This window comes from Amphiprion ocellaris, chromosome 9, assembly GCF_022539595.1.
Source record: "Amphiprion ocellaris isolate individual 3 ecotype Okinawa chromosome 9, ASM2253959v1, whole genome shotgun sequence".
In the NCBI taxonomy this organism is placed as follows: Eukaryota; Metazoa; Chordata; class Actinopteri; family Pomacentridae; genus Amphiprion; species Amphiprion ocellaris.
This window is the reverse complement of record NC_072774.1, coordinates 16,127,752-16,149,617: the sequence shown is the minus strand read 5'-3', so window position 1 is coordinate 16,149,617 and position 21,866 is coordinate 16,127,752. Positions and strand designations below refer to the sequence as shown.

Sequence of the window (21,866 nt, the reverse complement as noted above, 5' to 3'; positions counted from 1 at the left end):
ACTCATCTTTGATTTTGGCATTTGTTTTTTTTGTTTGTTTGCTTGTTTGCGGTGGTTGTTTTGGGGTTTTTTGATACAAACTGTGATGTTCTTCTTCATTTAGTGGGGACACAGGGAAATGTGATACAATAGATTTAAGGTAGAAAAGCACTGCATTAAGATTCTGGAGGGAAACTTCAAGCAGTCTGTAGAAAGAAAACTTGGCCTTGGGCAGCACTGGAAATTCCAACAAGACATTGATCTGAAACATACAGCCAAAGTGGTTAAGAAATGGTTAACAGAAAACATTCTCAACCTTTTGGAGCGGCCCAGGCAGAGTCCAGCCCTGAATCCTATCGAGAAAGCTGTAGAGGGAACTGAACAGGAGAGTTATGGCAAAGAAAACCTTCCAACCTCTATAATCTGCATGGTATCACAAAAAAGGATGTGTCCAAAGCCCCAGTGGAGACATGGAAAAAGATTAGCATTTATTGAAATGCTTTGAGTGCTGTTTGTGATATTTTCAAGGAGAGTGAATAGTTTGTGACATGGAATTTCTAGTAAAAATATTTTTAAAATGTAAAACTGTAATTAATATCTCTAGCAAAATGCCCTACCATCTTTTGTCACTTAGTTGTTATTTCTAGCCCTATAGGTCAAATAAAAATTCAGTATGAATCAAAGTTTGGCATTGGTATGAGTAACTTGTGAGTAAAATCAAATACTTGTAAGTATGAAACATCGAAAGTGTCATTTTAAACTCTGGCTATGACACTGGATTTGCCTGGTGGTGCTCAGAGGTCATTCCATAATGCCATAACATGTCAATGACTAACACATCAGGTTTCTGATGCTCACATGCTTTTGGGAGTTGTTGACAAAAGGAGCTGAACTGAAACAGGCATGTACATAACTGAGTATTCTCGGAGGTATCGATGAGCTCTGAGAAAATTTGGTCAGTAAATTAGCTGACAGTGGATGGAAGCACATTAATCCTTCAGCTGGCAGAGCTTGTTAACAAGCTGATGGATCTTTTTCTGTAACAGCCCATCGGACGGCTGGAGCTGTGTGTTGTTGTGTGTGCAGGATAAGGGCAGGACTTTTGACCAGGAGGTTTATTGCGGTGAACTCACTCCTCATCATATACAGTGTCATGAAACAAGGATCTTTTTGTGGTCCTTTTGTCTCCTTGTGTGTGCATTCTCAAAAATACAGAATAATCTTGCAGAGGGATTTTTATCACAGACGAGCCGCAATGTTTAGCTGCCCACTGATGAGCTGCTCAGGCCACCGCAGGCATCCCCAATATTTCGCTGTTTGTTTGTTTTCTCCACTGTAGTTTATTGAAATTAATGAGATCTTCATCACAGCTGTCTCGTAATAGCACTTGAACGATTAAGCTCAACAAAAGCCGGGATGGTGAGAAACAGATTGTCTTTGAGCTGACAGTTGGCTGTCTGTTAATTTTTCAGAAACTGACTTGGAAGACGAAGGATGTGGAGAAGTGCACTGTGAGAGGGAAAAACAGCGTGAGTATTATCTTCCTGACACATACACATCCTTGTTTCTCTGCATTTTTGTTCTTAGTTTTACTTCTCGGTTCCTTCACTCTCTGCGTTTGCCTGTGCCACCATTTCTCGCACAATGAAGTTCTGTAAATAAGCAAAGGTAGTGTGCTGGTAGCTTATCAGAATCAGCTCCACAGCCATCAAGAGACGACAGACTGGGGTTTTGGCATCACATTTTATTCTAGAGCTGCAGTGAAACCACAAGAATCAGCCTGGGGATTACGATAATGGCTGTGTGTGTGTGTGTGTCAGCCAGTAAAATGCACCGTCTACCTGCTGCAAGTCCTGCTTTGATTGTGTTGCTTGCGTGCCAGGAGCCAACATGGACCTGCTCCCTGATGAACAATAACATCAAGCTGTTTTCCTCCTGACAGGACGAATGTTACAACTACATCAAAGTGCTCGTGCCACGCAATGACGAGACGCTGTTCGCCTGCGGCACCAATGCCTTCAACCCCACCTGCCGTAACTATAAGGTAAGATGCTGCACTGCTGTGTACTGACTCCTGGCCTCAATTACCGATAAGACATCATATTACAGCTGTTATAAGATCTGTTTAGCTGTGTCCTTGTCTGCTGTTTCAGATGCACCCCATTATTTGATTTGCCAGTGGAAATGGCAAACTGTGCGCTAAGCTAATGCCATGTTATTGGCTTTATGTGGAAGTGCTATTACCAGGGATATCATTTCATAAATACAGGTCATACAGACAGAATGTATGTCTATACATCAGTGAAAGTGACAAAATCCTGCACAGTGTTGCAATTTTACACAGTCAGTGTGCATTCCACCAGGGGGAAAGACACTAAAGCCTGACTGATGCTGGAATTTTCAGCTAATATTTTTAAAGAAAATCTGTATTTTAAAAACTTTGTTTATGGGAGTATGGCTGTGACATAGGTTAGTAAAGAATTGGGTATGTTGATTTTAAAGAATACAACCTTCCCAAAGATAGTGTTTTTATCATACAACAATATAATATGACAGCAAAATATTGTGTGTTATTATAAATAAGTATTAGCAAGCACAAATGAAGTAGACAGCATAGAATAAATTATGAAAAAGGAAGTTCAGAAAAACATATGGAACACTTGTACTTAGTATCTTCTTATATCAGTACATCTGTGATTGTCAGCTAGAGCATGAACAATAGATGACACTACTTGGAAAAATACACCCACTGTGAAATGACACCCACAAAGATAGGTCATACCAGGTTGAATGCAGCATTTGTCAGCTATAAAAGAAGTCTGGCAGTCAGCACTTCAGTTTGTGTTCTCAATGATGATCCAACGAACAGCTGTGAGCTCAAACTGCAGGCACTGGAAAAATGATTAAATACATCAACAGGGACAGTCTGAACAACTGTGACACAAATGCCAAATGCAGACAGCTACGCTTATGAAGAGGCAAAATTCTTGTATGCTAAAATTTTACTAGCATATACTTGTTGACACATACAGCTCTTTTTTAATCATGGTGTTAGATATTTTCTCCTGAAAGAGACATGAAACGGCCATCCACATTTTTCTCAAATATTAGCGGCACTGAGCACAAACTGTTCACAGTGAGTGTTGCCATATTTTTGTTTTATATGACCAGGGGACTTCAAATGCTTAATGTTGGTGGAACAATATGTTGGCTCAACAAGACAGAGGGAGAGCAATCTGTTGACAGGATACAAAATATGCTGATGGTAGTGATGATACAACGGCTTCTTTCACACCTCTGACCAAACAAAGCTGAGGGAGGAGATGGATGGAAATGGAATGGGGAAAGACAGTACAGAGTCGAGGGACGAATGCACACCAGTGACTCAAGCACTCAGCTGCACCCCGTCTCCTTGGTTATTCCATCGCTCCAGTGATAAATAACAGTCGCGCTAGTTGAGGAAAAGCATCATGCTTTAGTAAAGGAACAGATACCTTTTGTTTAAGGACAATGCAAAGGTAAATCTCCAACAGTCTGAGGTCTGTCAAATAAAACACAACATGACGTTGCACTGGAGGCTCAGAGGTGAGATCACAGGTTTGGACTGTGATTCACAGTCGGCCGGCCGTTACAAGAGGAGGGAGTTTAAGTTCTACAGCACAGACTGTAAATCTAACAAAGCGGGGGAGTCTGAAATCCAAAGGGGAGCTGAATAATTCTAGACTTCACATTTCACTGTTTTTGAACAAGCCAAGTGGTTCATATTAGGGGGTCAGGAAACCCAGGGTTCTTCTGGGGTTTCCAGTTGAGTGGCCAGCAAAATTAGATATTAATTAGACTTAAAGGATTTCATAGTAAGAAATGGTCTAAATGAAGCATGTTGTCCCACTGTGGATACCAAAAAGATGTACAGGCCAGTGGTAGGTAAAGCAATGTGAAATGTAATTAAGTGAATTAGCTCGAGTACTGTACTTGATGTGTGTACTGTGCTGTAATTATACAATAATAATAATAATAATAATAATAATAATAATAATAATAATAATAATAATAATAATAATAATAATAATAACAATAATAATATGTTACTTAAATATTTATTATACCAGCTTTATATTTAACAACTAGAGCAGCTTTAATTACTAATTTCTTATTAGATTACAATTTTACACATGTAAGAACTGATAAGATTATAACATATTATGCACTCTTATAGATTACTTTGCTTCATACTATATAAATAATTATAACTGACTCCACTTTGACATTAGGCTGATACACAAGTTGTTGTAACCCAGTATTAATATTTTTTCTGCTATACCGTTAGGTAATTACATAGATTTTGCGAACATTATCAACATTTTTTCACCATAAAATCTGGAAACACCGAAAAGCATGAAATTTTAAAAACAAAATCCCTCCAAAGTTTAAAAATATACTGTAGCTCTTCCATCTTTGTTTTACACCCCTCCCACCAGACAAGCATGCACTTATTATGGCTTAATATGGCTAAAAATCAACATTCAGTGACATTCATTTGTGGCTAGACCTGGGATTCAAACCCCAGTCTCCTGTACAAAAAGTCCTCCATCCAACCCATTATTCCACCACATTCTGCTGTCAGAAGAGTCTCTAGATTTTCTAAACCCTGAAAGCAGAACCAAAAGCCAAAAGGTGCAGAAGTGTATTTTCCTCTTAGGCCACTTGAACTACAATATTGTATGAGGTTAGAAAAGTTTTTCTTCCCCCAGTGATGCACAAAAAAATACTGCCGACCCCAGATTTAAACCCACCTCAACCCACCGCACAACTCATGTCTGGTGCATCGACTTTGTATGGTGTTTGTGTGAAATGTTTTTTATTCACATTTTAGGGAAAATAAAATAAGAAGCATTTGTTTCCTGAGTGTGTTGGTACGACAGCACTGCTTTAAAGGCCAAGTCGCAGAACAGCATATGTGTGTATTTATATACTGTATATGTGTGTGTATATATATGTGTGTGTGTGTGTGTGTGTGTGTGTGTGGCTGTGTGTAGCTGTGTGGCTGTGTGTGTCTGTGGTTATTTTTAGATTAAGTATAAAGCAACATCCCATTCCTGCCTGGAGATGGGTGTGTAACATATACCTGGTATAGATGATAGACCTCTATTGCTGGTATTTAACAGCAGGAATAACTTCAACAAATTATAGTGTGTACAGTAAACCTGACAGAATACAGTCAACATGTTTTTAGATTTTCCTTTCCACAGCATGAGAAACAGACAGCTGGGCAATTCTTTTTCCAATGTATTCCATAAATGTACAAGCATTTGTAATTAGATGCAGTTCAGAGCATGACAGAGCCTGCTAAACTCTGAAAATTGAGTTAGAATATGTGCTAGGTGTCACACTGCTTCCATGTAGTGGATCGTAAGTCCTGATTAGATCTTTTTCTCACTTGAAACTCCATATCTTATAGTTAGATATGATAATAAGAACGCCACTCCTAGCTTTGGAAACAAGTTACGGAGCTAATTAGCTAGACAGGCTTACTTCAGAGGAGAAGCAGGCACTTTCAATTATTTCTTACATTTGTTCTCTTGTATTTTACAATTTGCAAAGGTGATAACCCTCCATACACTTTCAAGCGTGAATAAGACCCTGACTCTGAATAAGACCCTGTTTATTCCCAGCTTTGGAGAAGCAAATGTCAACATTTTACAGTGCTGAATTGTTGCCCAGTCAGGCTGATGGCACCTAAGTACTTTCCAGGATCAAATCATGTCTTGGATATCCTGAAGGTCTGCAGAGAGGTTGATGTAAAATGTTTATAGAACTGCGCACTGACCTACATCCAAATGTTATCACCTCCCTGCCACACACTCCCTTTGGTAAAGAAGCTGATTTACAGTTTTACCTAAACATATCCACACATTTTTGCTCCTTCTCTCTGTAGCCCCCCTCCCCCATCTGTGTTCCACACCCCTCATCTTTTTCCCTCATCTGGAAAAATGTACAAGAGATGACTATCCAGACAGCTGGGGAGAGAGGGAGGAAGTATAAATCATATCAAGGAATCTGTCTCTGGGACTCCTCGAAAAATCTGTGGCGGACAGTAGGGGATTGAGTCTGCGGTGTGTGTGCGTGTGTGCGTGTGTGTGTTTTGGTCAAAGACATGAACGGATGCCCCGCCATAAATAGGCAGCTTCACTGACCAGGCTGCTGAGACAGCTGGTCTGTAGACAACAGAAAGGCTGTCTTCAACATGCGTTGATGATAAAACAAACCTTGAAGCGTCAAAACCGTCTGTCTTCATCTGCCTGCTGGAGTAACAACCCTGCAGTCACTGCACAACTGCTGAATCCTCAGTTGTCTTTGATTTCAGAGGTCTGTTTTTTGTGATTAACCAACTGCTGTGCAGAGAAGTTAGTAGAATATGTTGATTTCTATTCAGACGTTAAACAGAATTCCATTTCATTTGAAGAGCACAAATCTACAGATTACTGATTAAACTGAATTATTTCCTTTTCTTTGGTTGCACACTCTTTTTTTGATGACGATTTTTGTGGGTTTACAGTCGCATTGCTGAAGTTTACTTTGGAGGAATTAGTCCTTACCTAATAAGTACTGTAGAGTACAATTAACCCCATGTGAACCTTGTGAATGTAAAAAAGTATTAATTTTTGGCATGCTTGTAAGCACTTGTCAAGAAAAACATCAAAAAATTAAACATGCTGAGTTACAATAACCAAAAAAATATCAAAATGGAAGTGTCCCACTGATCTAAATTTGAACATTTAAACCTTGTATGTGAATATCTTACTGTGTTCTCAGTCACATTCTTTTGTTTTTTTCTTGCTTCTCTCCATGTGTCGGCTTCCTGTGTTAAAAGCCGAACTGCAAAAGCCATTAAAAGCACTTAGTCTTTGCCACTTTGTGAACTTCACTTCTGTGACTCTCACCATGTTTTTTGTGAAAAGCTCTTTCCACCAAATCTAGCCAAAGTTCACCCTTTGATGCTGTACAGGAGGTAGCTACACAAAAAGAGGCACAAGTGCAATATAATGCTTTTTACTACAACAGCAACACAAAGTAGAGACTCAGTCAGAACACTTGAAGCTCCAGAGAAGTGGAGGGCAGAGCTGTTGTGTTGAATTGCATCAGGTACAGGGGTGTAGTGGAGCGTAAACACATGCGCATTTAAGAATCTAAAATGGTTTTTTGTACACATCCCTGGGGATATTTCTGCACAATTTAGATGCCAGAATTGTACTGTAAGGTTTTGAATTGCTTATTTACTCCTCCACCAGATGATCGTATTGTCAGATGCACACAGAGCAGCCATTAACCCAACACCCACATGTCCTGGGTTTTTACACCAAAATGGCTCCAGATGAGCTCATAAAAACTGTCAGATCGCTCTGTTATACCAGAGTTGGCTTTAAGCTCAGTGTCTCGGCAGGCCTCAGTAAAAAGATAACCATAGTGATGTACAGCGCTAAGCAAGACACAATATACAAAAATCATACAAAATCATACCCATTAACATTGATAATCCTTTTCTGATAAAATGAACAACATGAAAGATACAGTTTTTTTTATTCTAATATGCTAAAAACAACTCAATTCTTAAATTCACATCCCTTCTTTGCAGTTGAATTGCTATCCAAGTGTTTACTGCAGCAGAGTGTGGCACATATTAAATGAAAATACACATGATTTGACATTTTGAGTGATGGTAGTTAAATATATAATATAAATAAATAAACAAATTTATGGTACATACACAACAAAATGTAATCATAGCTACAATCTGCTCCGCGTCCATCTCTTCGCTTCATTACTCTTAAATGAATGGATTTCTTATGAACTCATCATTGCATAGACACGGTAATATTTAGATTTGTTTATATTTATGCAATGCTGTCATTACATGTTAATCTATCACAAGAAAGGGGAGAAAATGAGCTTTATAATAAAATGGTTACATATTTGTAACCAGGGGATGAGGGGAGTAACACAAACAAAACTGGATAAAGAGGCAGGAAAGCTGATCGTGTAGCAGAAAAATTATTTATTCACAAAAGAAGAAACAAAACCAAAGTCCAACACAAAGCTAGCTTCTTAATTATAAAGCTCATCCCACGATACGATCTCAAAGTCCTTTGAGCACAACACTATTTCGGTTAGGCAAAACACAAGTCACCAACATAGAAAAAAGAACACAAAAAAGCCCCCACAACCTACCCTACCTGCTCTAATACACACACACCAAGGAACGTAACAATGCAGAAGTAATAACATTATAAACACAGATCAAACATTAGCAAAGTAATATCATGAACACCTGAACTAACCCTTTCAAATTCTGCAATGTTTCCAGCAGGCTGACATTGCATCCCACTTTGTATGAAAAGTAAACAAAAAGTAACAAATTTATATAAACCGTTTATGTAACTTTGCATCATAACACTTGAAAAATTGTATTAAAAAGATGAGCACAGGTCGCATGTGTGCAAGAAGGCAGTGGAGGCCCAAGACACAGTGGTCCTTGGGGGTCCCTTGTTAAGGAGTTTGCTTGTCTACTGTAAAATAATACTTCAGTGAATAAAATAATGACAGCTGTTCCTGAGAGACACAAACCACGCCTTCTAATTCATATCAATTTCATAATACAAAGCATTTTATTAAGTATATTAATAAAATATTTTTATTAATATTTATTTTTTTAAAATTCCTCGACAAAGGCCAATCTGAACAATAAAATGCAAGTATTGTTTAATTAAATAATGAAAGATCTGGATAGCCTAGGTGGTTCTGGGAAAAAAAGAAGATATTAATGACAAAGATGTCATATGGTTAAAATGAAGAGTTCAAATTTGCCAAGACTTTTAATGTACCATCTTAGCTCTGCTTGAGTTGTTTAAATGTCTCCATTATTGTGTCCTCTCCACAGATATGAACTTTGTATTTAGCATTTGCAGTAAAGCGACAGTTGAGCAGTGATATGGTAGAATCACAACAGAGCAGCAATTACACAAACACGTGTCAGATGAACATGACATAAACCAAACCGATGTGCTAATGGGCTGTTAGAGTGTGTATGTGTCAGTCACCTTATTGCTGCAGAAGGTGTCAAAGCTGCTCTACATGAGTTCAACCTTCATTCGTCACGTACACACATACATATACGCACACTGCTGTGTTTTGCTTATTGTCGTATTTGAGGTTTACAACCTTGTTAACAGCAGCTTGGAAAATAGCAGCTTAATATCTGTGGCTGAGAGATAAATTGTCCTCTCTGCTTGTGACAGCAGGACCTCAGACTTCACACACATTTTTTATGGAAATGACCCACATACAAAACATGAAATAAAACTAATCTTTATGATGCATGTGATGCTTTTTTATTAGAACAGATTGATTTTTTACACATCATTTTTGTTCAATCGCAATTCTGACTGCATTTAAGACTTTTGGTGTTTGCAGCTCATTGATTTTACCATTGGAGCAGCAGACACTTCATGACTTTACAAGTGTAAACACTGACACTGTTTTCGTGTTTACAAATGTCAGTTTTTTATATCCCACTTTTCTGTTGCGTTAACATTACAGCTCTGTATATGGCCTTATAAAGCATCCTTTTGTTGCTGTGTCCTCTCTGACCTAGATGTCAACACTGGAGCAGGAAGGGGAGGAGGTGGTGGGTCAGGCTCGATGTCCTTTCGAATCACGTCAATCCAATGTCGGCCTTTTTGCAGGTGAGTAGCGCAGAGTGACCCTGTGGTTGTAGAGACTGTCCTGAATGTGAAACCTACAGATTCAAGTCCCACTGCTGTTGGTTTTGCATTATTATATTTTCTATTTTACAGTTTAGGCTGGGAGTAATGCACTACATATTGGTTTGAAAATTAAACTGGATTTTACGGAGTAAATATTAAGTCCTTAAAGGTAAAAAAAAAAAAAGGTGTTTTTTTTTGTTTTTTGTTTTTTAATTATCTAAGTGGACATTTTGGAAGCAATTTTGTAACAGTCATAGCTTTACATTAAAATCATGTACATGCCAGACAAAATCTGATCAGCAGATTGTTGAGACTGACCTGAGTTCTATAATCCACTGCACCGAACATCATGTCTGCACTTATTTTTTTTGTCAATTTTCTCTTATTGGTATGTGACAAAGCAGGATGACTGCCTATAAATATATTACCTCATTATGATAATATGATGCACATTGTGGTTGCTCAAGCATGATTCAAAAGTCAGTTTTAATCATTTTCACGTGGTCATTGTTAGTAAGAATGTAGAAAAATGTCCTTCAGTTTTCCAAAACACAGCAGCAGTCTTTGAGATTAGGCAGCTGTTATGTGACGTATATATGATTTGTAGTAATTTAGCTTATATGTGTAATTGTTGGATGTGCTCTGACGTGTGGTCCTTGAGTAGGAAGATGGTATAATATATACTGGGATATATTAAGCTGTATGTTAAATTCCACCATTGTAAGTTTGTGTGGGTACGAGCATGTAAATATAATTCAGTATCTAAGCATGGATCATGAAAAGGTATAATCGGAAGTTTCCCCTTGATAGATTCTGGTTTGCAGTTAGACTTGTAGTTTCTCTACTAATCATAGCAGTGAAGCAAGCTGATACATTGTGAACACATCAGGGTCAAGTTCCAGGAGGACAGAAGAGAGAGCCAAACCTGCACTCAATCCTGCCAGGTTTCCACTGACATTTATGCAGAGTTCACACGGTGTGTTATGAAAAGTGGCACATTCTTCTACATCTGTTCTCCTTACCCTCTTTTTAAAGAGCAATAAAGGTCACCTGTGACCAAAATAGACACTTAAGAGATGTGGGTTATCAGTAGGACCTGTGATCCCTTGCAGTGTATCTCACTTACTTTTTTATTTTTTCTCAGGTGGCGATTTCTACTCTGCCACAATGACGGACTTCTTGGCAAGTGATGCAGTTATTTACAGAAGTCTGGGAGAAAGTAGCCCTGTGCTGCGTACAGTCAAGTACGACTCCAAATGGCTGCGAGGTGAGCATCATGTTTACATGTTTGGGTGTAATAGCAGATCAACATACACTTGTGGCTCTGTGAGGTGGTTGATCCCAAGGTGTGGAAATTCTCAGATATGGGTTGGGATCAGAGAGCTGGTGTCATGTTTGATGAGATTTCAACCCTGCAGATCCTCAAAATTCACTGAGCTTCAAGGACAACAAGCCTCTTAGGAAATCTTATCCTAAATATGCAGGTAGCAGGCTCCTCATTTTTAGGCGGCACTCAGCATTAGAGATTACATTAGCTGTAATTTATGTAAGTAATTTGGCTCACATCTAGTTTCTGTGTTTTTGTTACGCTGATGTCTGTGCTCAGACAACAATAATTTGATACCGAACCATACGTCAGTTTCTAATCCTGCGTCTGACTGTTTCATTCCCCAAGTGTTATGATCTGATCACGTCACTTTCGTTTGACAGAATCTGCCATCTCCCTCATCAGTTAATGACATTATTTTCTCACTTAACCATACAAGAGATGTTTTCGTTTCCATTTCATGCTAAGTGTTTGTAGTCACTGGTTGCACTGTAAAATTAGGGTCCAGATCATCTTGAATTGTTGTGCGTCCCTTTCAGTATGTGTTTCATTATATCCGATTTAAAGACAGAGGATTTGGTTTAGAGCTTCAGCCATGTGGAGACTGTTGCTCTCATTAGAGCAGCATCACCCCTCTAGCAGTGGAAATGTTTTATCATCATTATCATAACTGCTGCTGATTAATTCTCTGTTGATTGATTAATTGTTTCAGCTGTATGTTTTTGAATAATATATTAATCTCATCATTAGTACTTCTTAAGAAAGAAGATATTTTCTGCAATGTGCTTGTGAAAAGAAAGTCATGCCAAAGTAGGCTACAGCTGTTATTTCATTGTGAGATATACACCGAGTTGCCAAATAGTAGCTATAAATAAGGCAGTCTAATAGAGGAGTCCTGCAATAAATCTTACCTTCGTGGCAGTTTTTGTTTAAACAGATTGTGGAAGCTGATGATTCAATAATGATCATTTTGGAGGCAGTTTACACTGACCAGCATTTTTATTATTTTGAGCATTCTGTTTTAATCAGTGAGACGATGCACTCTGTTTATACTTCAGTACAGTTTACAAAATACCACAAACTGTGTCTTTCTAGAACACACAGTTGAATCAACACTGAAACAGTTTCAACAAAAACTGAATACTATAACCTTCAAAGATTCATTGCAGGATGTTTACATTAAATTGCATTCATTTTTGCAAGGCGTACCTAATAAATCAACATTTCATACCTGATTTCTTCACTGATTTTTGAAATTTTGGATATTACACTTAATCGTTTCTGGTCTCAACTGCATCTGTATCTTTAGGTATTTTAAATATGTATTAATTCAGGTACCTGCAAACATCAGAATCTGAACCAAAATAGAATCAAAGGATTAGACAGAATAAAAATGCAATGACTGGAATCAGTTCTGAATTCAGATTCTGCAAAATGCTATGGAATCCCAACCCTATGAATTCTTTCTCTTCTAACTTGAGCATAGTTGTCATGGTATTTTTATCACTACAGATACTACTATCTTTGAACATCTCTGCTATTTTAACACAATAAATGTCTGCAATTGGCAAAATTACTCACCCTACTTTTTTCCTTTCTTTAAAATCATGATTTGCCATTTTAGAGCTCTCACCATTTCTCTAGATTGAGCTTCTGTGTTCAGCAGCTCCACTCCCAGCCTGCTAATGATGGACAGTAATCACAAAATGCATTATTTATTAATTATTTATTAGTTATTTATGAATACTTATTATTACAAATAAGGCATCACCGCCAGCATGTTTGTCACACAAACTCTTTTTTCTTTTTTTACTTGTCTCCTGCAGAACCCCATTTCCTCCACGCTATTGAGTATGGGAACTACGTGTACTTTTTCTTCAGCGAGATTGCAGTGGAGTACACCACTCTTGGCAAGGTGAGGGACACGTTTGAGACCAGACACTCGGCAGACTTGTGGTTTGTGGCATCAACATTTTTGTGTCTGAGCAGAATGAACTCTAAAAGCAGCATCTCTTAACATGCAAACCACATTCCTAAACGCTGCTCAGCATTCCATGTTGGCTCTGCCTGAGTGTGTTGATTTATGCATCAGTTGTCACCTGTAAGGGATTTACATTGCTATCCCCTCAGGTGGTTTTCTCCAGAGTCGCTCGTGTTTGTAAGAATGACAACGGAGGTTCCCCGAGGGTGCTGGAGCGTTACTGGACATCGTTCCTCAAAGCCCGGCTGAACTGCTCTGTGCCTGGCGATTCCTTCTTCTACTTTGATGTTCTGCAGTCGCTGACCAACGTGCTGCAGATCAACCACCGGCCAGCTGTGCTTGGAGTCTTCACCACCCAGGCAAACAGGTAGGAATTATTGTTAATGATCCCAAAATCTTGAATGTCTCTGTACAGCATCATGCTCTTAATCTAAAATTAAAGACCCCTCCAATGAAAATCAAGTGCTTTACACATTAATGTGTCCATAAGGTGTTTTATATGCTAGAAAGCACATCACAAGCAAAATAAGCAGCCAGTTCCATTGTTGAGCATTTCTACCTTACAACTGCTGTATACTAATGACAGTCTCAAAAACAAAGATTCAGACAGCCAGGGTTTCATATGTGACAAATCTAAGTAACTAGTTTGGTCTGTTTGTGGTTTAGGACTTACTCCAGATTTACAACTTGTCATTGTGTAGCATAGAATAGTTTTACAATGTTTGAGCAGAGTCTTATGTGAGCTGGTGTGCTTGAACTGCATTTTAAGGCTGGATTGGAATAATTTAATTGAAAAAACATCATAATATGTAACTTTGATACACAGAGATGATTTTTGAGTTAATAAATTATATGTACAGTCATTACACCAGCAAATGATTCTGATTTCAGTCTAGAATGGTCATTGTAACAACATTATGTTCCTTCTTCCAAATAAAATCTACTGTGGCATTCGTTTAAGTACCGCTACTACTATTGAGTCCATTGTTTATTAATCAGTGGTTGTTCCTATTGCTCAGTCACACCTCAGTTTCATTGCTCCTCATCACCTGTATTACATCTACTGAAACGTCATTAAGATATCCAGATGGTTTTGATCCACTGTTTTGACTGTCAGTGAAGACCCGGGGAGACTAAAGTCAGTGTCACGATTTTGTATGACAAAAGATAACTGAAGCAATTAGCTAGGCAGTAAGTGTAGATTTTAAAATGACAATTAATATGTTGCCCTGTTATGACTGAAAGCATATTATGTAGATATTTTAACATGTGAAACATAGCTTTTAATCTAAATTTGCATTAAGAGGCGTGCTCTCAATTTGTTATTTAAGAAAGAAAAAACTAAATAGGATGTTTTTAATTCTTTTTTAACTTGCACTATACTCATAGTGCAATGTTACAAAATGCTAACACATTTGAAGTAAAAACTAAGATAAAGGTAAATACATTCAGAACAACAACAAAAATAGAACAAAAAGAAGGAACAGAGTCATTTTTATGAACCTGTGAAAGAAGTCAGTATGATGGATTGTCCTTAATACAGAAACAGAGATTGTGCCATCATTGGACAAGGTGGTGAATTCCAACCCTTCATCTGGCTCTTTGCAATGTCCTCTTCCTTTATGGCCCCTTCCACAGCATCACTGGTTCAGCAGTCTGTGCTTTCTACATGGATGACATAGAGAAGGCCTTCAGTGGCAAATTCAAAGAGCAGAGGAACAGCGAGTCGGCATGGACACCTGTTCCAGAGGAACAAGTCCCAAAACCAAGGTGAGAGATGCATCTTTAAATAGAAAACTGTCACTTTCCAAGAACTTGTTTTTCTGCCTCTGACAATGGAGTTTTTGCAGCAGCTGCTGCTGTTGTTGCTCTGTACAGACATCACGGAACAAGAAAAAAAACAAGCAGTCACAGAAGACACCTGATTTTCCTCCTGCTCGTCCCCAAAAACAAACAGCTGCCAGTGTTTTTACATCTGTGCCTATGGAAGCGGATTCACTCCTGCTGTTCTTTCTTTCTCTGCTGTTGTTGCACAGGCCGGGCTGCTGCGCCGGTGAGGGTTCAGCAGCTGCATACAAGTCGTCCACTACTTTCCCTGACGACACCCTGACTTTCATCAAGTCGTATCCGCTAATGGACGAGTCCGTCCCCTCGGTCAACGACAAACCCTATTTCACCCGCACCACAAGCAGGTAGATATATTTTGATAAAAGGATGGATGAACAAGTGTTGGAGCAGATTCTGTCTTGCACAGCATGAGGTCTTATTGACAGGAGCAAAGCATCAAAAGCTTTCAGCTGAGAAGTCTACACTGTAGTTTGCTCACCTTAACAATTTTTCAGCCTTTACTTCTTAACCTGCAGACACTATATACACTCTGAAAGGTTCCACCAAGGAGAGACCAGCAGCAGCTCTCAGCATTCACACAAACTAATATTACTGAGTTGAGTGTATCCCTCATTGAAAATTGACTCAAACTTGTACCGAGTGGTGCTATAATAATGAACAGATGCTTAAAACACACTTTAGAAAGTCAGGTAATGGAGGTGCTGGCTTTTTTGTTTCATCATTGTAAAACAGAATCGTTGTAAATATCATAGAACCACATTGTGTATCATTGTAAATTTAATTTCTTTGAGTTTCGGATTGTGGGTCAAAGAAAACAAATCAATTTCATGCTGATTTGTCAACTTGTGATTTGGAATTTTTTGACCATCGTCAGGTAATTAATGACGGCATTTGCTTATATTGTGCCCATTGTTTACTTTATAAAGTATAATAGTGTATAATATTCATAAGTATGTTTTGATTAGTGTAAAATCACCTGTAACTACAAGTTGTGTCACTTTTTTTAAACTTAGAATGAGCCATTTATATCTACATAGGAAGCAAGTCCTCTTCCACAGAGCTTGTCATGTTTGTACAGTAGCCCAGAATTGACAAACCAAACAATGACTCTGGTTAGGGCCTACAATTTAGGTTCTCCTACACTGCTACTACATGCTGGTCATTTAAATATGTCGACCTTTAACTAATAATTATTTTTATCAATTTTCTTAAGTAATTAATCGGGTGATCTATAAAACCTTTGACAATTGTGAAAAAAATCTCTGTATATTTTCTTGAAGTCTAACATAAGCTCCTTAAATGTTTTGCCTTTTCTGACCAACTGTCAAAACCCCCCAAATATTTAATTTACAATGACATAAATCAGAGAAAACAAGCAAATCTTCATTTTGAAGAATCTAGAACAAGAAAATATTTTACCAGAAAAAGATAATGCACAGTAAATCAAATATCAAAGTAAGTGCATACTTATTTCTTTGTCAGCTTAGCAATAATGTTTGTTTCTGCTCTAAAAACACATTTATTTTAGAGTTTTAGCTGCAGTATTTTGCAACTTTTTTAATTTGTGATCATTTCTAGCTCAAAGTCAGCTTTGCAGTTTTCCAAATGTTTCTAATGTAATCCAGTAAACTACATTGTACATCACAAAACTGCATACAGAGCTGCTTTAAAAACATAGCTGGTGTGTTGACATTCAGAGCCTGGCTGTACTTATTAAATTAACTATAGCAACACAGAGTCCCAGCCATGTTTCATACTCGCAACTGTGATTGGTATCGATGTGTGAGCTCAGGTGGAATCCAAAACCTTGTCCCTCATTAAAACCCATCGGATTTATTTAACAGTCGATGTCAGCCCACATCAAAGACACAGTGTACGGGGAGAGGATCTTCCTTGAGTGTTGACCTGCAGATGCTCCACTGCAGCACACATTGAAGGGCGGAAGGCACTCTGTGTGCGGGAGTGACCATGTTGTGACATATGAGAATCTACTGATATCAGATGATGATAGGGTGAACGTTGAATCGGCGATAAGTGTCACAAGTGTTTCTAGCAGTACAACGTAAACCTCAGACATAGATGTACACAGCAGATACGCATCGCAGATTTTAGTCTTCTCACACACACACACACACACACACAAAGTACAGGCACATAGTATACAGGAGTACACAGAGGCAACCTGGCAGCCAGCCAGACACTGCAGTGACTCCACACTGGGGAAACATGCACCACTTCGCATCTGTCGCCAAAAACATCACATCTGCCTTGCCTCTCCCCAGAGAGATGCTGCAAAAATGAAATCTAACCAGAAGCGCATCACGCAGTACTGCTGAGCCATGGCGGGGACGTGCCAGTCTAGCCCATGTGGGTAAACACACCAGCCTGTGTGGGACCATCTAGTAGGGTCTGAGGGAGAAGGGAGGGCACAAGAGCTGTTGCTGGTGTCCTTAATAGAAGAGTCTGGATGGAATGTGAAGCCAAAAGAATTATTAAAGGAAGTATGTTTGTTCAAATCCCTCGCCAGAGTGGGAAAATGCAGTCAGAAAATGAATGAGTAAAGCTTATCCCTCTCTCAGCAACCACTGGACTCAAGGTGCCCTTCAGCACAGCTTTTAATCCTCAACTGCTCCAGTGGAGCCAGCAGTAGACGGCTATGGTGATACTGGGCACCTCCCAGGTGTAACCTTGTGGAGCTGGATGAATATGAATCAGAGTTGCTCTAAACAAAGCAGCAGTTGACTGGACTTCCTCATAAATACAAACAGAAAATAGAAAGCTGGGGCTTTAAACGAGAAGCAATCAGAAGTGGTGAGAAAAGTGGCTAAACAACAAGAAGGATGCATCGATTGAATGGCTGTGGGTGGATGGATGATTAGTAGATGAATTAATAGGATGAAGGTATTATAGGATGTACAGTAGGCGATGGAGGAAGGGAATGGTGGGTTGGCAGATGAAGTGACTGATTGGATACTGATGATTAATACAATGAGCTCACCCACTGTTTGTTTTGTTTACCACCAGAAATTGACTTTAACAAAGCAAAACAACAATGGTAAGATGCTAACCAGGAAGTAAGTGACATGACAGCTTCAGTTAAGATAATCTTCACTCTAGATTTTAGTCATCGTGCCTGTTGCTTTTGCATCTCTTCCTTATATATGTCTATACTTTGAACATTGTTTCTTTTATAATGGTATTTTTTTCTTGTTTCTTATCTAGGTTTAAGTTGACCCAGATCGCAGTGGATACGTCAGCAGGGCCGTATAAGAACTACACGGTGGTGTTTCTTGGCTCAGACAATGGCCATGTGTTGAAGATCCTGGCCAGCACCGAGGGAGCCAATGCATCTTTCAGCACCCAACTCCTGGAAGACATTGACGTCTACAATCCTAACAAGTCAGACAGTCAATGTTCTATGTTATTTTTCTGTGTTAAGTGCTGCATGTTTTTCAGTAATCATCTCTCCTCTTTTCCTTTTCTCTTTTATTTATTCATTATTTATTCTTTACTTAGTATCTCTCTGTTCTTTCCTGCTCTCCACTCTTGCTTCTTCTCCTCCTCTTCTTGTTCTGCCTTGATCTGTCCTGCCCACCCACTCTTTGGTCTATTGTAACACTTTGCATCACCCTGTACAGCTAGAGGGGATGCTTTCTTTTCTATGTCTTCTTTTGTTGTCTATCTGCATGGAGTTTGATTCACAGCCGGCTTTCTGTATAATTTTCAGACTGTGCCAGCTGTCTACAGCGCTGATTTAAAAATGAAGCAAAATCGAAAATGTCTGATCTTGACAGTTGGTGTTTTTTCTGTGTTCCTAGATGCAACGTGCGAGGGGAGGACAGGAGGGTGCTGGGCCTTGAGTTGGACCGGGATCATCATGCACTGTTCGTGGCGTTCTCAAGCTGTGTGATCCGTGTGCCGCTCAGCCGCTGCTCTGAGTACAGCAACTGCAAGAAGTGAGTGACCTGTAGAATAAAACATTACCACTGATAAATAAAGGGCTTGTATCTCCTGTCTTGCAGCTAAATTTATCCTCTGTGGATGCTCAAGAACATCAACATTAAAAGTTGTAGTCTTCAGACTTTTGAGTATCAACAGCTTCAAGATTCTCAAATGCATAGATTTTCTCTACTTTCTGTCTTTGTTGATTAAATAGTTCTGCAATTTGGACCAATTGTCAATGACTCTGAGAACTTTACAGATTGAGCGATTGATAAATTTATAGATAATGAAAGTAAGTAAGCCCTTAACAGGTCCATTCTCAAGTTGTTAAATTTTATCCAAGGTCAGTTTCAAGAATAGAGGGATTAAACTGGGGACAAAACCCCATAAAATGCTGGATACTAAAAGGCCACTTGAAGACTTTAAAGGAAAAGTTGTTTGCATGGGAAAAATGAATCTCTGGAAAATGTTTTAAAAGTCACAGAAACTGTGTTAGTGCCCAGTGACACTGCTTGGATTGTAGGTTTCCTCCAAATGTGCCATGAAGAAAATGGCACTCACACTGCCAGGTAACTCAAGTAGTTTCCTTTGCAGCTACCAATTTAAGAAATGTGTCCACTCACAATGCTGTTATAGGCTTTTGGACAAAAGCTGGTGCCAGAGAACAGATGTTATGCTATTATCTGCTTGATTCCTGGAGTTGGCTTGGCTCACTTTATCCCAAAAAGCACTCTGAAATTATTTGTGGTATTGGCAGGTAAGAGAGTGCAAGATTAAACTAAGCAGCGGGGGAGCGCAGTGTGGCTTATACATAAGAAATGCTGTGGTAAAAAAATCAAGCATTTTTTTAAGCTGATGGTCTTCAGATCCCTGCTTGACCCTCAGGTCTGAATTTACATGACCCCATGTTTTTATACAGCTGTAATCAGGAGCATTTCTGGTGAGCAGATGTTAATTGGTAAATGAAAACAAAAATGGCAAGTATATATGCCTCAAATTCTGTCTTATTAAATGTATTTTCTTCAAGTTTTATTGGGTTTATACTATTAAGTTTTTTACAAGCTAGTAAAAAATGTGGTTATTCAGAGAAATTAGGTTGCACAGGAAATCGGAAAACATAATGTGTGTGCAGCAAGTCAATAGTCAGATTTCTTCCCAACCACCAACCTTATTTTGAAACTTGTTATTTACTGTCAAATTTTTCAAATGTCAAGTGCTCACTGATTAGTGGTAGACTTCTACTTTGTGCTCATTTTATTCTGTTGTTACAGCAATCATTTTTTCTATTTGAAGTCTTTCTTGCACAAGTGTAAAAAGCTGATTAGAATAAGTCATGCTTATGGATGGCCAAGAAATCAGCTTCTTCTTTGTTTTTTGCTTCTTCTTTTTTTTCATAGAAGGAGAAAAGGCAGGCATGATGTCATTTCTTTAACTCTTTCAACCCCAAGCAGTTTCTGAACATTTTTTGTTCCTGTCACATTTTTCTTCACCGTGGGCTCAGTTGTCACTGCAATATAAAAGTCTTGCACCTCTTCAATCAAATGGCATTACCATGGCTAGCTGCTTCTAGCTGTGGCATTTAAAAAATAAAGAGGTGTTTTGTCACAAAGTTAAAATACAGCAACTTGTTAAACATCATTTAAAGGAATTATACCAATTTTAAGCTTAAATTTTATTGTTTTTCCAGATAACTGAGAGTTACACATATTTATATTTATTAAGAGAGTTGGAGAATCGATTATACTTATTTTTACAGTTTCTTGCTCTGATAAATGCAGATATTTTTTTTCCTTCTTTCTTTTAAGCCCGCCTGTGAGTTTTGAGTTCAGAAGGTTAAATCCCCTACCAAGATTTGTGGAACTGTGTTTCCTAGAAAGGGCCAGTTGGAGAGAGAGGGAGACTTTCATAGAGATACATATTCTAGTGGAGGCAACAGTACAGATGTATATCTAACCCAGAGGTTATTTTCATGGAAAAACTAACTTTGATGCACACAGATATGTATTTAGGGGTTTATTGAAAGACTGAAGAGGGACTTGTAAACTTTTTTTGATATATGGTGTTTTTTGTTTCGTTTTATTTATTTTTTTTAATTGTGGATGTTTCCACTTAAGGTTTTATGCACAAAGTGAGAACGTGCATAAAAACAAGAAGAATACACCTTGTGTAATCATCGCCTTATCGGCCCACAAACATAGTCACCGTAGGTCACTGTCTTCTGTAAATTCTTTGAACAGTACAAAGAAAAACATTGTCTGAGGAAAATGTTTATAAGCAGAGCATAGCAGAACCTTCAAGTGTCTCTTTGTCTGCAGAGTTTCATTTTGTCAGACCATGTTTTAGCCTCAGCTAATGTACTTGCGCTCCAGCTTTGGGATCTATTTTTGGGGCCGTCAGGAATGTTAGCCCCTCGTAGCTCCCCCCTTCTCTCCAACCCCTTCCAGCCAGAGAAGGGATTACTTCCCAGCTCCCCCAGGGAATGCATATACCCCCATAGCATGCTAACCCCTCATTGCAAAGGCCTGAGGAAGCTCTCAACATCGTTGAGTCATAAATTGGATCCAGCTGATTGGTCAGGAGCCAGAAATGGTGGCCACTGCTTTTTTCTTTCTTTCTTTCTTTTAGTGAAGCGGGAGGACAAAGAGAAAGGAAAAGAAGGAATTGGTAGAAAATGGATAGGGCCTGTTTTACTTAAGCTCACGAGTCAGCTACATCCCTAGATCCTTTTTAGAGACTAGAGCTACAGCACACCTCATCCTGGGATTAGGGGCCCCGTAAGCCGCATCAGCACTGGCCAGGAGGTCAGGTTTCAGCTGCCATATCCTCCTTAACCACACCAATGAATCTGTCTCCCTCCAGATGAGATTTATTCCATCTCTCTCTCTCTCTCTCTCTCTCTGTCTCTGTCTTCTCTCACTCTTACCTTGTTTCTCTCTCTCTCTGTTTTTCTCTCTCATTGTAGCTTGTGCCATCACGTTTGTTTTTTCACTCGAGGCCCTGTTGCCAATATTACGTTTCAGAAAATGCT

The 21,866-nt window shown here is 38.8% G+C and overlaps 1 protein-coding gene across 7 annotated transcripts in view; it reads left to right on the top strand.

Annotated features, from left to right (window-relative positions):
- The window catches only part of sema6e (sema domain, transmembrane domain (TM), and cytoplasmic domain, (semaphorin) 6E), a 159,859-nt gene that overhangs the window by 98,876 nt on the left and 39,117 nt on the right, over window positions 1-21,866 (top strand). For all 7 annotated transcript variants that reach the window (XM_035951315.2, XM_035951320.2, XM_035951319.2 and 4 more), the window contains 10 exons: window positions 1,452-1,508; window positions 1,922-2,023; window positions 9,629-9,719; window positions 10,885-11,007; window positions 12,894-12,982; window positions 13,198-13,415; window positions 14,687-14,818; window positions 15,085-15,240; window positions 18,119-18,295; window positions 18,715-18,852. In XM_035951315.2, coding sequence (XP_035807208.1) covers window positions 1,452-1,508; window positions 1,922-2,023; window positions 9,629-9,719; window positions 10,885-11,007; window positions 12,894-12,982; window positions 13,198-13,415; window positions 14,687-14,818; window positions 15,085-15,240; window positions 18,119-18,295; window positions 18,715-18,852 — 1,283 coding nt within the window. The remainder of the gene's footprint in view (window positions 1-1,451; window positions 1,509-1,921; window positions 2,024-9,628; window positions 9,720-10,884; window positions 11,008-12,893; window positions 12,983-13,197; window positions 13,416-14,686; window positions 14,819-15,084; window positions 15,241-18,118; window positions 18,296-18,714; window positions 18,853-21,866) is intronic.